The sequence below is a fragment of the Pseudochaenichthys georgianus genome, chromosome 14, assembly GCF_902827115.2.
Source record: "Pseudochaenichthys georgianus chromosome 14, fPseGeo1.2, whole genome shotgun sequence".
NCBI lineage: Eukaryota > Metazoa > Chordata > Actinopteri > Perciformes > Channichthyidae > Pseudochaenichthys > Pseudochaenichthys georgianus.
This window is the reverse complement of record NC_047516.1, coordinates 19,235,760-19,250,943: the sequence shown is the minus strand read 5'-3', so window position 1 is coordinate 19,250,943 and position 15,184 is coordinate 19,235,760. Positions and strand designations below refer to the sequence as shown.

The window sequence follows — 15,184 nt, the reverse complement described above, 5'->3', positions numbered from 1 at the left end:
TAAGATGATCCAGAAGAGGATTGGGAGAATGTCATATGGTCAGATGAAACCAAAATAGAACTTTTTGGTAAAAACTCAACTCGACGTGTTTGGAGGAGAAAGAATGCTGAGTTGCATCCAAAGAACACCATACCTACTGTGAAACATGGGGGTGGAAACATCATGCTTTGGGCTGTTTTTCTGCAAAGGGACCAGGACGACTGATCCGTGTAAAGGAAAGAATGAATGGGGCCATGTATCGTGAGATTTTGAGTCACAACCTCCTTCCATCAGCAAGGGCATTGAAGATGAAACGTGGCTGGGTCTTTCAGCATGACAATGATCCCAAACACACCGCCCGGGCAACGAAGGAGTGGCTTCGTAAGAAGCATTTCAAGGTCCTGGAGTGGCCTAGCCAGTCTCCAGATCTCAACCCCATAGAAAATCTTTGGAGGGAGTTGAAAGTCTGTGTTGCCCAGCGACAGCCCCAAGACATCACTGCTCTAGAGAAGATCTGCATGGAGGAATGGGCCAAAAATACCAGCAACAATGTGTGAAAACCTTGTGAAGACTTACAGAAAACGTTTGACCTCTGTCATTGCCAACAAAGGGTATATAAAAAAGTATTGAGATGAACTTTTGTTATTGACCAAATACTTATTTTCCACCATAATTTGCAAATAAATTCTTTAAAAATCAGACAATGTGATTTTCTGGATTTTTTTCTCATTTTGTCTCTCATAGTTGAAGTGTACCTAGGATGCAAATTACAGGCCTCTCATCTTTTCAAGTGGGAGAACTTGCACAATTGGTGGCTGACTAAATACTTTTTTGCCCCACTGTAAATTGCTGCAGTGATGTGTTATTTACACAAAATAGAAAAGTGATGATGCAGTTGATTCAAATTCAGAACACAAAGCGTGTCCTTGTGGTGTTATTGTAAGATTGGTCTTTATAACAATATATCGTTATTTTCTCAAAATGCTCAATGAGGAAGACAACATTTCAGCAGGTTATAGTGCCTAGTTTTTTTATTTCCTGAAGACAAATTTCGTACAATAAAACATTCTACAACAATCCAAATGAAAGTCCATCAAATAGAGAATGCACCTGCCATGTAAACCTGTGATCCTTGTTAAAACATAAACAATTATCTTCCAAGACTTGAAACCATAATATTTTAAAATATGATTTGTTTAGGGATTTTCCTCTGAGTGCAGCCTAGAAGGTGGATACTAACGGCCCGTCCATACGGCGGCGTGCGTTGAAGCTTCAACGCTTCTGCCCATTCACTTTGAATGGGGTGACGAACTGCATTGCGGTTCCGTCGCTTCGCTCGCTTCAAAAGTTGAGCAATGTTCAACTTTTGAAGCTTCGACGGAAGCGTCAGCCAATCAAATAATATGCCAGTACAAGCTCTAGCCAATCAAACCGCGTGCTTGTGTGTCCGGGTCGGGAGATTCATGTGATTGGTTGTTGGTCGAGTTTCAGACACGCCCACCGGCAAGCTTCAACGCACGCCGTCGGGTGGACGCTGCGTAACTGTGTCCATCATTTCTTAAAGGGCTCTATTATGCACATTTTCAGGTGCATATTTGTATTTGGTTCCTCTACTGTGACATGTTTACAAACTTTAATGTTCAAAAAAGTCACCGTCTGTAGGTCTGGAGGGATCAAAGTGATTTTAGCCTTTATAACACAATGTCTCTTAAATCACATTACAGGTTTCGCTTCTTGTTTTGAGTTTTGGAAGAGAGCTGAGGATCACAGGAATAACTAGAGAGCAAATTCCACTTTAGTCCCAACATATCCCCATCAGGTACTCAAATAAAATCCTTTAATACAAAAACAACCAGCCAAATATTCTAGTAGCCACTGTCTCTAAATAAGTAAAAATAAACCAAGATATATGCATGTAATGTTTTAAGTATTGTTAGTTGGCTATTGAAACAACATGATAGCGTGGTTAGTTTATATTACACTGCTCACCAACACCTTTGCAGAGCTAACGCTATGCAGCATATGAAGTGCAGACGATGCTGAGCATGCCCTTGTTTACCTGTAGAATACACAGTTATAGAAGCAGACACATCCCTCTGCCTTTGACCCATCTCAACAGCGTGTTTCCCCCCTTTAAATACTGTTTCTGTTTGAGGTAAAGTAAGCAGACCATTGCATCATAAAACTATGGAAGCAGTAACAAATAGAGCCAATTCTCTAAACTTCTATAGAAATTATAATCTATTTTTTTTTTTACAATATAGAGCCTTCCATATTTGTAGCATTTGACTGAGAAAGAAGTATCACATAACCCGACTGCCATTCATCCCAGCATCCTACAGGAGCTTTTATATTGCTTTAACATTTCCAGCCATCTACAAGTCTTCTATTACAATGAAAGAATCCAGTGGCGTCACAGCATCAACAGATATGCTGCGTGGCGAGCAAACTGCTAAAACACAGCGACAAAGGCTTTTTCTAAACCCCTGATCTGGCTGATAACGCAAGAAGGATTGTTGATTTGACCGGAGTAATAATTCAAATATCAGAGGACGAGAGGGAAAGCCTACAGTTTTGTCAAAAAGGCCCCAAAGCCTGAATAAAACATGCTAAATGTCCTCATGCATCCTCTAACGTCCCTGGAGACCCTGAGCCTTTGGAGACACTTTGACATGTCAGGGTTTGTGTTTATACTTCCTGATTTGTTTCTGTGTGGCAGGAGACGGAAAATCATTTACAGCTGATCGCTTTGACTCCATCGAGAGAACCACCAAATATCAGCAGTGCCATACAAAACGTGGATATTTCCATAATGATGAAATGGGCACTAATAAAAAGACCATTACATAACCATTCTTTTTTCCCCAATTAGTACATACTTAACATTTTTATATACCATAGAAATATATAAATATTATAAAATCTTCTGCGTTACGATGACCAAGCACTGGCATGCTACTTGATTCCAACAAGCTCTATATTTGCTGTTTTAGCAACTGTGTGTGGGTGAATGTGTAAGAAAACAGATTGATGTGTTTTCTGTGAGATTCAGTGCTGCTCAAATTGGCGATGTGGCAAAGAGGTGAAAATAAAAACCGTGGGGGTTCATCTGAGCTTGGAACTGTGTAACAGTCATATCTGAAGCTAAGGGAGGGCCGTTTGTTTGGGATACTTCCCCTTTCACAACGTATTGTCTGTTCTGAGCTCTCCCTCCGAGCTCCGAGGGGGGGGGGGCATCACGCGTTCTGGTATATGGACGCCTTGTCTTTCAGAAGGTCCAGACACAGATGACAGCTCCAGCTCCCTGAGGGACACACAGTTCAGAGAAAATCTGTGAGTGTCTCAGACGTACGTGCTTCAGAAACACAATCAGGTTTAATGCCAGGTAGGAAATAAGAACCATTATGAGGATTTACATACACATTTAACTAAATACCGTTAAAGACATAACACAGTATATTGTATTTCAAAAGAGGTAGTGTTATACCGAAATGACTACAAACTACATCCCTGTCACTAAGGACCCTGTCACTAAGGACCCTTATAGGATCCTTAGTGCCTGTAGCCATCAGGCTGCACAACAAGGAGTCAACAATGTGACACAAATACTGGACATAAAATACACATTGTTTTCACACACATGTAAATAATATGTGCACATGACCAAATATGTATTTATTTCTTATTTTATAGTTATTTACCATTTTTTTATCTTTGATTTTATCCTTCCTTTAATTAATCTGTGCTGTCCCGTTTTTCAAATCTTACCCTGTTGCTGTTAAACTACTGAATTTCCCCACAGGGATTAATAGAGGTGCATCTTATCTAATCTTATTGATGCCCCTGGCTCAGTAATGACTTTGTGTTTTTGCCGTGTGGTGAACTTACCCTCTGGAGGCTCAGCCATGGGGGGGTTGATGCAGTACATGTGGTAACCTCTGTCACAGTCGTCACAGAACAGAAGCTGATCCTGGGAACAAAACGAGAACATTACACACACCAGACCTCAGCACTGTGTAACACACACCCCAACTGAATGAGAGTAAACCCACGTCGTTCTCCGAGGTGCCGCACACGTTGCAGCACTTGCACTCGATGCACTGCCAGCGGTACGTCTTCACAGCGGCCATCATGACGGGGGTGAACTGCAGGCAGGACGGGTGGCCTGAGGGAACACGATGGTTTGTTACTTTAATGCAAAGACTGCGACTCTTTCAGCGGCATAATATTAAAGGTCCCCAATTATTCTGTTTTTCATCAATATATTACAGGTCTCAGATCAATACAAAACATGTCCCTGAAGTGTTTGGCTCCAAACACCAAACAGATCATTGCAGCATCCCATAATCCCCTCTGTTTCAGCCCTGTTTCCAAAGTACTGATTCTCTGTCTGTTACTTTAGATGAAAATAAGGAGCCCCTCCCCACGACCCTCTGGGAGATATATGGTTAAAAAGAACCCAATGGTGCTCTAGGAGGAGATTCAGGTGATAAGGTGGGGGGGGGGTCCGGTCGATTTAACTGCATGCAGTTTGCTTTTTAAACTGGGAGAAGAACACAGCGGAGAAGTAACGGGGCAGAAACCCTCCGCCTGTCGTGAGCTATTGCTCTAATGCATAGACTGCTACTCTTTCAGCTGCATATATTAAACGTTTTGTTCTCTAACGTACCTGAGCGTCCGCAGTCGGAGCAGGAAACCAGCTCCTCTGATTGGCCGGTCTTGTGGTTGGTTTTGGAGTCTCCCAGGCAGAAATCACAGTATTTATTAGGCAATGCAATACCATCTGGGCCCTTCTTGGCAGCTGAGAAATAGGGTGAAAGAGTGCATCAGCGTTCAGCTCCTCAAAAGTCCAGCTTTACTTTGAACGAAATCTGAAGTCTCTGAATGATCTCTTACTTTTGGGATCGTTGGGCAGCGGCAGAATGGGCTCGCTGATCTCCATCTCCTCCTCACCCTCCTCCTCGGCCAGGTGGGAGTGGGCGTAGTGGTAGCTCAGGCCGGGTCGGTTCTTGTAGCGCTTCCCACAGACTGCCACCAAAACCAGAAAAAAACACATGTATGAAAACAGAGAATACACGAGTTAAGTCCACGAGTCTATGCTGTACGAAGACAGTAGTGAACGGGGGGGACTCAGGGGGTATTACTTCTGATCAGAAGATATTAAAAGGACAGTTGAGAGTAACATAAATACTTTCCACTATTGTATAATTCTATTGTCCAGATTGTTGTATTTTAGTAGCCGTCCTTTACGATGATACAACGATTTGAGCGGCCTTTTTAGATAATGTAGTAGATTAAATAGCAACTGTTCAGAAGTAGGATATCCATAACCGTCAAAAGGTTTCATTTTACACTTCAAATTCTATTTACAGTGTTTGGGACAGGAGGGAGGTCACTTTAAAACCCAGAGTTTCGGTTGTATCCTACTTTATGTTCAATAAATGGATCAATAAGCAACGGCATTAGAGGGAAAGGTCAAGCGGTTGAAGAACATGATCTGATGCAATGACGGCATCAGACACCACCTCCTCTTGTCTGGAGCTGTGACATGTACTTAATAAAATCATTGAGATAACATCCGAGCCACTGAACGCAACACGCATCTGCAATCAGTTTCTTACTTCTTCGATTTAAGAGCAGAACTCTGCAGCGTTTAACAAATGACTCCGTGTAATAAACTCATTCAACTCTATGCCCTCTCAAAAGGACATTCGAGTGTATATGACATCTGGAAATTCACATTAATAATCATAGCAACGTGGGGCTAATGTGAACGTATGTGTAATGTTTCAGATCTGAATTTAGTCCGATATGAATCTGTGGGCTACGAGGTGCCGGTGCGATAGTTTAAGGATTAGTCTTTGACATCATGAGGGACACAGATGCTACCGTGTGCCGCCATCATCCCAGGGAGTGTGTGTGAGGCTTGTCATAAGATGCCGCCCAACGACAAAGCACTTCTGCTTTCACTTCCATACTTTCTCTAATGTTCACTTCCCTTAAAGGCTCATGTTCCGTTCTTTTTACAGAGCATTTGAGTGAAGTTGCTCAAGACGCATAGTTAGTCACATGCCAAGTTATTGTGTGCATACAGACTCGATTAAAAACTAAAGGCAGCACATGGAACGTGAATGAGACTGTGCCGGGTGCAAAGGTGGAGCAGAGGAATGAAGGAACAAGAAGATTGAGATTCAGTCAAATTGAACAAACCAAAAGACACGTCACAAAGAGAGATGAAAACAAAAGCTTCTTATCTTAATCTGTGGGGCATTCAGGTCCAGATTTAAATAAAGGGACAAATGACTTTTTGTGGGACACAGCTTATCTTTTGTAAGGTGAAAGGGCCAGACTACAGTTGCTACATAACAACATGATTTTGATCACATTCATTTAACTGTGCAAAACAACACATCTAGCCGAGGAACTGAACCACACATCGACTTGGTCAAATGGACATCAAATAAGGACAGGCAGTGAGGACAAAAGACAAGGCAGACAGGAGTAAAAGGAACGAGAGAAGTATACCTCTTTCAGAAGGTTTTGAAATATGCTTTTGTTTGATAGAGTCTGAAAGAGAGAAGAGAAGGAGGATAGACACAGACAGAGACTCAGAGGAATACGATCAGACGCTCAGAGGGTCACAGTCAGCAGCTGGAAGGGGAAAACACATCAAGCTGTACATCTGACAACGCCAACCAACTGAGAGGAACATTTCCCCGCAGAAAGTGGAGACATTTGAAAAGCCTGGCTAAGAAATCAAACTAGAAATGTTTGATATAATAATGACAAACGGAACAATACAGCCGAGCACAAACTAGCTTTCTAAACACAGCAACACCTCTTAGTGACTATATCTGTCATCTGACCACTATCAATCCCTCTCGTCTCGTTCTACTAAGAACTCTGTTATCTGCCTGTTTCTTGTATCGCACTTTGGTATATACTTATTTGTTTTTAAATGTGCTCTAAAATAAACTTCAGTTACTAATCTACATCAAATTACTTGTTGATTATGAAGAGATTTCCCCCCCTTTATTTCACGTGCAGATTTTGACCTGATTGGCTTATTGATTGATTAGTTAAAATAAATTAAATATAAAGTGATGAAACGGTAAGTGCCATTATATAAATATATACTACATTATATAAAAGGCCTGAAAATAAATGTTAGACTTTCAATGCCTTATAATAACAAATATAAAAATATTTATATATACACATATTACAATATTATTGTACGGTAAAGATTCTGTCGCAGGATTTTAAGTAGTCGATCACTGTAACCATTATTAGCGGTTTCCAATGTACCAGATTTGGCTAACAGCTAGCAGGAATAAGATACAAGAAGACAGAGGACTAAAAGAAGAGCGATTAAGAACGAGAGAAAAGTTTTGATTGATAAAATTAAACATCTGCAGTCTCTACTCTCCCCGTCAGGACTCACTGTCACAGGCGAACGGTTTGTCCCGGTCCTCCAGCGCCGCCGTGTCCAGCTTCTTCCTGCCCACCCCCACTCCTCGACCCTGAGGACACCACGTCATTAGAGTCAGGAACACACACAGGCAAAAGACCCATCATCATCCTCATCATCATCATCATCATCATCATCACCTTGGAGGTCATTATTTTAATTTGACAGGGTATTCAAGGTCCCAAAGATAGCAAAACATGTCGGGGAATAAATACACACACACACCCCCACACACACACACACACACACTTCTGTACCTTCCCCTTCCCTTTGCCTCTTCTTTTAGGCGTGTCTTCCTCATAGTCTTCATCCTCCAGGTCATCCAGGAAGTCATCTGGCTCGAGGACTTTCTATGTTGAAGCAATGGGGAAATGAGAAAATTAAACAACAGATTAAGTAGTTTATATACTGTTGAAATGACATTGTTATGCCCGATTACATTTGAAGATAACTACCCTGGCTAAAATAATATTTGAATCCTAACTTTTTTGTGTAAACTACTGCGTGTTTGTTATCCCCTTTCCTGCCGGATCAACCAGCAAACAATAAGAAAGAAACCCGATAACAGATTGATCCCTCTCGTCTGTGCTTCACCTTTCATTCTTAAACACAAATGGGGCGAAGCCTGCAAGCTAGTTCAGGCAGTCAACGCGAGCACCAATGATACATTCACACGTGACGCACCTCGTCCCTCTTACAACCAACCAAACACATTCTCCTAAACATGCCGCTCTATTTAAGCTGCCAGTAGTGTTCATTTCGTTGACGAAATATGTTCGTCAACGACCTTTTTTTTCCATGACTAAAACGAGACGATGACGAGACGGCACCGACGGCAGTAAACAATAACTAACGAAATCAACATGCAATATCGTTGACGAAAAGTGACGAGACGAAATATTATCAAAGATAACGTTACATCTCTGAGTCAGTTTTTCTCCCAGCAGTTCCACTTCCGGTGCTGCGGCTGGGCAGCAGCTGTGTGTCTGTGCTGCGCGCGGCGGTACATTTGAATTACACCGGGCAGCTGCACACTGAACTGTCAGGAAGACTTGGGTCTAACTCATGGTCTAACTAACCTTATTCAACAGAAAATAAAATGGCAACAACAGGGCTTGGGAGCAGTGGTCGCGTTAACCGAATACCCCCCGTCAGCGAGAGTGAGTGACGAGTTGTGTACAGACTCGACGGGTAATAATGGATTTTGACGGAAATGTTACGATCCTGTCCGTCAAAATGACTGAAATCGAAAAAGTCTAACGCCACCACTGCTTAGGAGAAAGAAACAATGTGATATTTGGGCCCAGGCATTTTCGCTACAATGAGGCGGAGAAAAAAAGCAAATGCATTGTTTCATCAGAAGGGAAGCAATGTGGCCATAACACAGCTGGTAAAAACACCACAAACCTGAGCAGATACTCTGCAAAGCTTCTTAATCATTCAACCTGTGTTTTTCATCAAATAAGGACAAGATATAATCTTATTGGGAAATACGTTTGACTAAAATGACAAATTGTTGGTTTTGGCTAGACTAGCTTTACTGAAATGTTCTATATAATCTGATGACTAAAAAAGAATCAACAGTTTTCATTCACAAAAAGTAGACTAAAATAATTAGTTTTCTTTGACTAAAATAAGACTAAAATGCTCAGACTTTTAGTCGACTAAATCTTGATAAAAACAGGATGAAGGTGACTAAATAGGAAATTTAACACAGGACTACAACTAAAACTAAATAAAAAAAATAGCTGACCAAATTAACACTAGCTGCCAGGTCTTCCTGCCTCCGCCTCGCTATGCTGCCACTGCTGTGTTCACTTGCTATTGCTGTGTTCATGTTCCTGCTGCTGTGTTTCATGTTGCTGCTGCTCGCCTGCCCCACCACCACCCCAGCTCCACCCCAGCTCCACCCCAGCTCCACCCGTATGCTCGGGGGATAGTTATCTAATCATCACTCAATGTTTTTTGTAAATCTGAGGAGTGATGAGGCCCGAGCCTAGACGCCAAACTCAAACTATATGCTGCTTCTAATAAACATATTAAGAAACACGTGAGTTGTCTGACTGAACTACCCTTATCCAAGCTAAATGTTCTTCATGCTGAAAATAACAACCTTTCTGATGCGCGCCGAGGGGTTCAGGCCTCCGGTGTAGTCAGACTGGTTCGAGTCCTCCTCGGACCCTCGCAGCTCGGAGGTCGCTCGTTTCTCCACGGACTCGCCCTTCAGCAGCGCCTCCAGGCTGCTGCCGTCCGCTGACAGCAGAGCATCCTTCTTCAGTCCTACATCCACCTCTATGAATACAATACACAAGAGTTAAAACACTAGCACACAAGCAAAAAATAATCTAATCACCTGGAAGTGATTTCATATAGAAAAAGCTTTCAATAACGCAGTCACAATATTAGAGCTTTGGTGGAAGTCAAATAAATCTTAAAATGTGTTTATTATATATTTTGGCAAATAGATTAGTCATTTGTGTAGGAAGGTGGTGTCCAGCCATAACTGTTAGAGGAGTTAGAAGTTATCCAAGAGGCGCAGGATTATTTACACAATAATATTATAAGTGTAACAATAACATGATATCAATAGTTTTTTTAATTGTCAATACCTGTATATCGCAGGATTAAACCTTTTTTAAAGTGTGAAAGCTTGCAGCTATTCCTAAATGCCTGGAAAACATAGCCGTTTATATATTATTTTCTTAAGGTTTGACATGATTAAGTGAGGATGGGCGGAGCTGAGAGATGTGGTACCTGACTTGACGGATGGTAAGATAAGCCGGGGATCCTCTGGAGGATGAGATCGACGTTTCTTCCTCCACCTCCTGGACGGGTAGGTGTAGAGCTGCCCTGGAGCCACGCCTGAGGGACATCAGAGCACATTCATAACACTGAACCTATTCCAGTACAGAAGCTGGTCATTTTCTGGCAAACAGACAGTTGGTTTGGATAGTTAGGGCCCGTCCACACTACAGCTTCGACAGCTTCAAAAACGGTTTCCAACGCTTCTGCCCATTCACTTTGAATGGGGTGACGTCACTTTTCGCCGAACTGCATTGTGGGAAGCAGAGCGGAGCTTTCCTGGCGTTTCAGGCTGCAAAAGTTGAGCAACGTTCAACTTTTGAAGCTTCTGAAGCTTTCGGTGGAAGCGTCAGCCAATCAAATCATATGCCAGTACAAGCTCTAGCCAATCAAACCGCTGCTTGTGTGTCAGGGGCGGGAGATTCATGTGATTGGTTGTTGGTCGAGCTTCAGACACGCCCAGCTCCAAGCTTTTTTTGAAGCTGTAGTGTGGACGGCGGTTAGCATTCTCATTTGAAGCCGGGTTGAGCAGGAAGCTTGATTTAATTACATTCAATGTTTTATGTTCAATATTAAACGTTTTCTCCCATCAAAATGTGTTGACTTTCCTTTTATTCAGTATTCGTTTCTTCTTTTGGTTGGTCTGGGTTTTTAACCTTCTGTTGTTTTTAAGCTAGTTGTTAAAAGTATTTAAAACATATTAAAGAAAGAGGAGGAAGGTGAAATGAAAAAATGCTAAGAGAAGTCATTTTTATGCTCAGTTGAGATGAAACTGTCCATCTTGGCAATTTTTAACAACATACGTTTAATTAAATCAGGCTGATTGTTTTCAAAGTGAAAACAATAGCAGCATTGCCCTTGTGGTTGGTAATGATTGGTTGTCGAGTAGCAGAAAAATAACTGGTATAAAAATCCAAATTATGCATCTCTACTTTCAGCCATTCAGTTAATCTCTAAAAAAATACTTTGATTGTTGATGTTCCTAAAAAGATCCTTCAGTCTCAACATTGGACTAAAGAAATCCAACTCAATGAACTAGATGTAAAATCTGCAGGGATGCGTAGGGTACATTTTGTGGCGCGCTACATGTTAAGGCCCTGACACACCAAGCAGTCACCAGAGGACTAGCCGACGCTGAAGTCGGCTGTTGCCTGGCCGTGTTCTCCTGCGTTTTGGCCATGTGTCGCACGGGAACACACCGCACCGACTTCAGTGCATGAGTGGCAATAACTCTCCTTACCAGCAGGCGGCGGTAGTGTGTATTCGTCATTCAAAAGAGGCAACAACCGGAAGACAGAGAAGAAGAAGAGTATCTTTTCTCCGTAATATCATACAGAGCTGGCCTCTCCTGGATCAAGGTGATGAGCAGGTCTTCGTTTGCATCATTCCAGATCGCCATGATGAGATGAAAATGAATAGCAGTCTGTGTGTGCCTTCTTAAATCGTTTGTTTACGTCCCTCACTTCCGCTTCGCTTCTCATGCACTGATTTGCTAGCTGAACAGCCAATCAGAGTGATTATTTGGTCCGACTGCCAGACCCGATGCATGGCCGATTCATCGGGTCTGGCAGTCCAAATAAGGCGTGTCACGGTCGACGGTGCGGGACACACCAACCTGACTGTCGGTGCCCGACAGCCTCTGACGGCCTCTGACTCCCAAAATCGGGTTGGTGTGTCAGGGCCTTTAGCCTCACCTGGTCCTCGGTGTCTCTTCTCCATCCAGATGTAGCAGTTGCTCTGCGCCACGCCGGTCTGAGAGTCGAGGAACGGCATCCGGACGCTCCTCTCAGCGCACAGCCTGGCGTTGTAGTTGTGACATTGCTCCATGGCGTCTCTGTAGTACTGCTCCCCCATCCTAACCCCACAAACCAGGGACAGATGCTTGATACTCATAGGTAAAACACAACAATCAGTGCAGTTTTACTTCAAACTTGTGGACCTCTCTGTGTGTTTAGTTAAGCCTGTTGTCTTGTTCTGCTGTGCTGCCTTCAACTGTAGAAAAGCTGCTCACTCACAGGACTACCGTGTCTTTGTACTTCAGGCTAAATCGTTAGTGAGAGCAACAGCAGGTGCTCTTTTGTTGGTACATCAACAAAAGAGAGTCTGGTAGTCAGCAGTCACAAGGGTGCAGTGTCCTCAACATACTGTAAATATACTCAAAGAGTGCCTGGAGCCTTTTCCCTTTGAGGAAAGCTAAGGGCGGCTTCTCTTCCAAGAAAAACTAACAGGCTGATGTCAAATATAATAGCAGATATAAACATTTATTTATAATGAACAACTACAATGAAAATATGAGAAAGATACAATCAAAAGTATTAACTTATAACTTATAATCAGAATCGGTTTTATAACAAAGTAGGTTTACACATACGAGGATCGATGATGAATCAGTGGCGTAAAGTAACTAAGTGCATTTACTCAAGTACTGTACTTAAGTACAATTTTGAGATACTTTACATTAGTTCTGAAATGGCTAATTTGCATAATGAGTATTTAGATTTTTGGTTTTGATGCCAACACTTTTCTACTTGTACTTGAGAAACATTTTGAATACGGTACTTTTACTTGTAACATAGTATTTATACACTCTTGTACTTCTACTTAAGTACAATACCCGAGTACTTCTACTTAAGTACAAGACCTGAGTACTTCTCCCACCACTGTTTAAGGCCAGTCTTTAATTAATGTTGAAGTATTTACTCCTATAAACGCAGTTAGCGCGAGACCTACCGTTAGCTGGACTCAACTGACGACAGAGAAACACACAACAGGTAACTCTGATATCTCTAACTGTCAAATCAAATGAGTTTTAACTAGACAGACTCGTGTGTTTCAGAAACGTCATGTATGCTAACTAACAGGATATGAACACACACGACGCTCTGACGTTGGCTAACCTTACTAAATCAGTGGTAAATGTTGCTAAGCTAGCGACTCAGTAACTATATGAACATACTTTCACGTCATAATGACAAATAACCAGGTGTAAAGGTGTGTAATTAAGTCCGACACTTACAGTTTGACAACATTCTCGACAACAGCTGCCATCTTGCTTTAATACACGGGGAAGTGACCGCGGGGAATGTGTGCAGGAACACACAGCGCCACCTACTGGTAGTTTAAAGAACCACATGTAGAAGAGATCAGTGCGGCCTTTTAAAAATATGACAGTTATATTCAGGATTGGGGAGTAAAGGTTTAACGAGATTACGTCTGGATAAATAAAAAAAGGTAACTGTATTCGATTCAAAATACATTAAAAAAAAAAGTAATCAGATTACTGTAACATCTAAAACGTACAGTGAAAAAAATGACAGTGTTACAATACATTTTAAAATAAAGATACATACATACTGAATTGTTCGTTATGGTTTATATTTAGGCTTCTTTACATCTTTTTACATTTGCAGTAGGTGGACATCTGATTTGTGTTGAGATCAAAAATGATTGTGGGGTCCTATCTAGGAGGGTGGAAGGGCCATTGGCCTTAACCCCACTTTACACCCCTTTGGGGTAAAAAGTACAATAGTTGCCTCTGAATTGTAGTGAAGTAGAAGTATTAAGTAGGAAAACATAAATAAGGTACAATTAGGCCTACATTATGTAGGCCTACTTAATTTCCCTCCACCACTGGATTATGCTGTCTGATTTGACCTCCTCTCACTGAATGTTTGCTCAGCTCTTTAGATGATGACGTCCTTCTTCCCAGCATCCACTGATTAATCATTAACTTACCAGTCATTACTCCATCATCCTGGACCTCATGCTGCAGATGCATCAGAAATGTGTCCACATTCATACACCCCTACTGCAAGAACTCCCACATAAATGACATAATTGTCTTTAATGTTTAAGTGTTTTAACTATAATTTTTTATTTTCACACTTCATTTTGATATTTGATTCATTCTTTGTTTTCATGCCTTCAGATTCACACCTATTTCCCCCCCCCCCCCCCCAGGCTATATATCGAAGCCAGCCATGGTGCCAGCAGGTTGTCCTGGTGGACCAATGCTATCACAAGCTCCAAATTAACACCACCTTAGAATACCCCTGCCCCTGGAGATCAGACAGGCCTCCACACTGCCTGCTTTTAAATCGCTTCTTAAAACCCACCTCTTCTCCTTAGCGTTTTAACATTTGGCGTTTCAACATCTTTTAGAGTGTTGCTTTTTTTGCATTTAAATTGTTTTTTGTTTTTACTTGTACTTGTTTTATGGTGTGTGAGCTGAGCTGTGTTTTATCTATTTGCCTGTACAGCACTTTGGTCTGGAGGTTTAAAGTGCTTTATAAATAAAGTTGTATTGTATAAAAATATTGCTATAACTGAATCAAAATAATATTCAACCTGAAAAACTTTGCAAATACGTGTTTTTAGTTTGAAAATGACATTGTATTTTTCAAAGTTCAGGATCAAAACATGAGCTTTCAAATGCATTTTTCTTCTTCGAATAATCAAAACTTTTGGCCCAGATTTAGCTCACTTTCCTTATGAAAGCCCTATTCAAATTGCAATATCTCTCTTTAAATAATACCTTATACTGTAGATCACCTCACCTCACAGATGTGGCCGGTTGGCTTCCCTTTTGCTGCTTCATGGTATTACTTGGTAGCATATTTAATTATGCAAGGTGCTGTTGGATGGTTGACTGTATAAAGTTCCTTAGTTAAATTACTTGGAACCATATTAAACTATTTTCCGAGAACAGACTAAATGAAAAACATGAATACTGTGATAATCTTCTTTGTGTGAAACAGGATGATGACAGTTATCCAGCTCTGTATATATTAGACTATGCTATGGATGGAAAATCGGCATTTAATGAGTTTGTCGACTGACCATAATCCAAATGTCCCACTTGTTCTCTCTTATGCTCATAATAGAATACAAGCTGGAATGTTTTATATCATCAAAAACCCACAAACAATATCA

The 15,184-nt window shown here is 41.4% G+C and overlaps 1 protein-coding gene across 2 annotated transcripts; it reads right to left on the bottom strand.

Moving 5' to 3' along the window:
• Positions 1–992: 992 nt before the first annotated feature.
• Positions 993–13,332, bottom strand: dpf2 (double PHD fingers 2). Of its 2 annotated transcripts, XM_034099162.2 has the most exons (12): positions 13,269–13,332; positions 11,947–12,107; positions 10,205–10,312; positions 9,564–9,742; positions 7,708–7,800; positions 7,424–7,502; positions 6,505–6,546; positions 4,876–5,007; positions 4,649–4,780; positions 4,032–4,144; positions 3,868–3,949; positions 993–3,283 (listed from the first exon to the last, which is right to left on the bottom strand). In XM_034099162.2, exons 1-12 carry the CDS (start codon positions 13,298–13,300, stop codon positions 3,216–3,218), a joined length of 1,221 nt encoding a protein of 406 aa, XP_033955053.1. In that variant the 5' UTR covers positions 13,301–13,332; the 3' UTR covers positions 993–3,215. The 2 variants fall into 2 exon arrangements, with proteins under 2 accessions (XP_033955053.1, XP_033955054.1); XM_034099163.2 differs by lacking the exon at positions 6,505–6,546.
• Between the last annotated feature and the right edge of the window lie 1,852 nt (positions 13,333–15,184).

Excerpts from the sequence above, each read along its gene's own strand:
- dpf2 (XM_034099162.2), bottom strand. The coding sequence starts at position 13,300 with ATGGCAGCTGTTGTCGAGAATGTTGTCAAACT. Across the intron at positions 7,801-9,563 it reads CCTCGGCGCGCATCAGAAAG|AAAGTCCTCGAGCCAGATGA; the intron begins GTTGTTATTTTC and ends GCTTCAACATAG. Across the intron at positions 3,284-3,867 it reads CATGGCTGAGCCTCCAGAGG|GGAGCTGGAGCTGTCATCTG; the intron begins GTAAGTTCACCA and ends TGTGTCCCTCAG.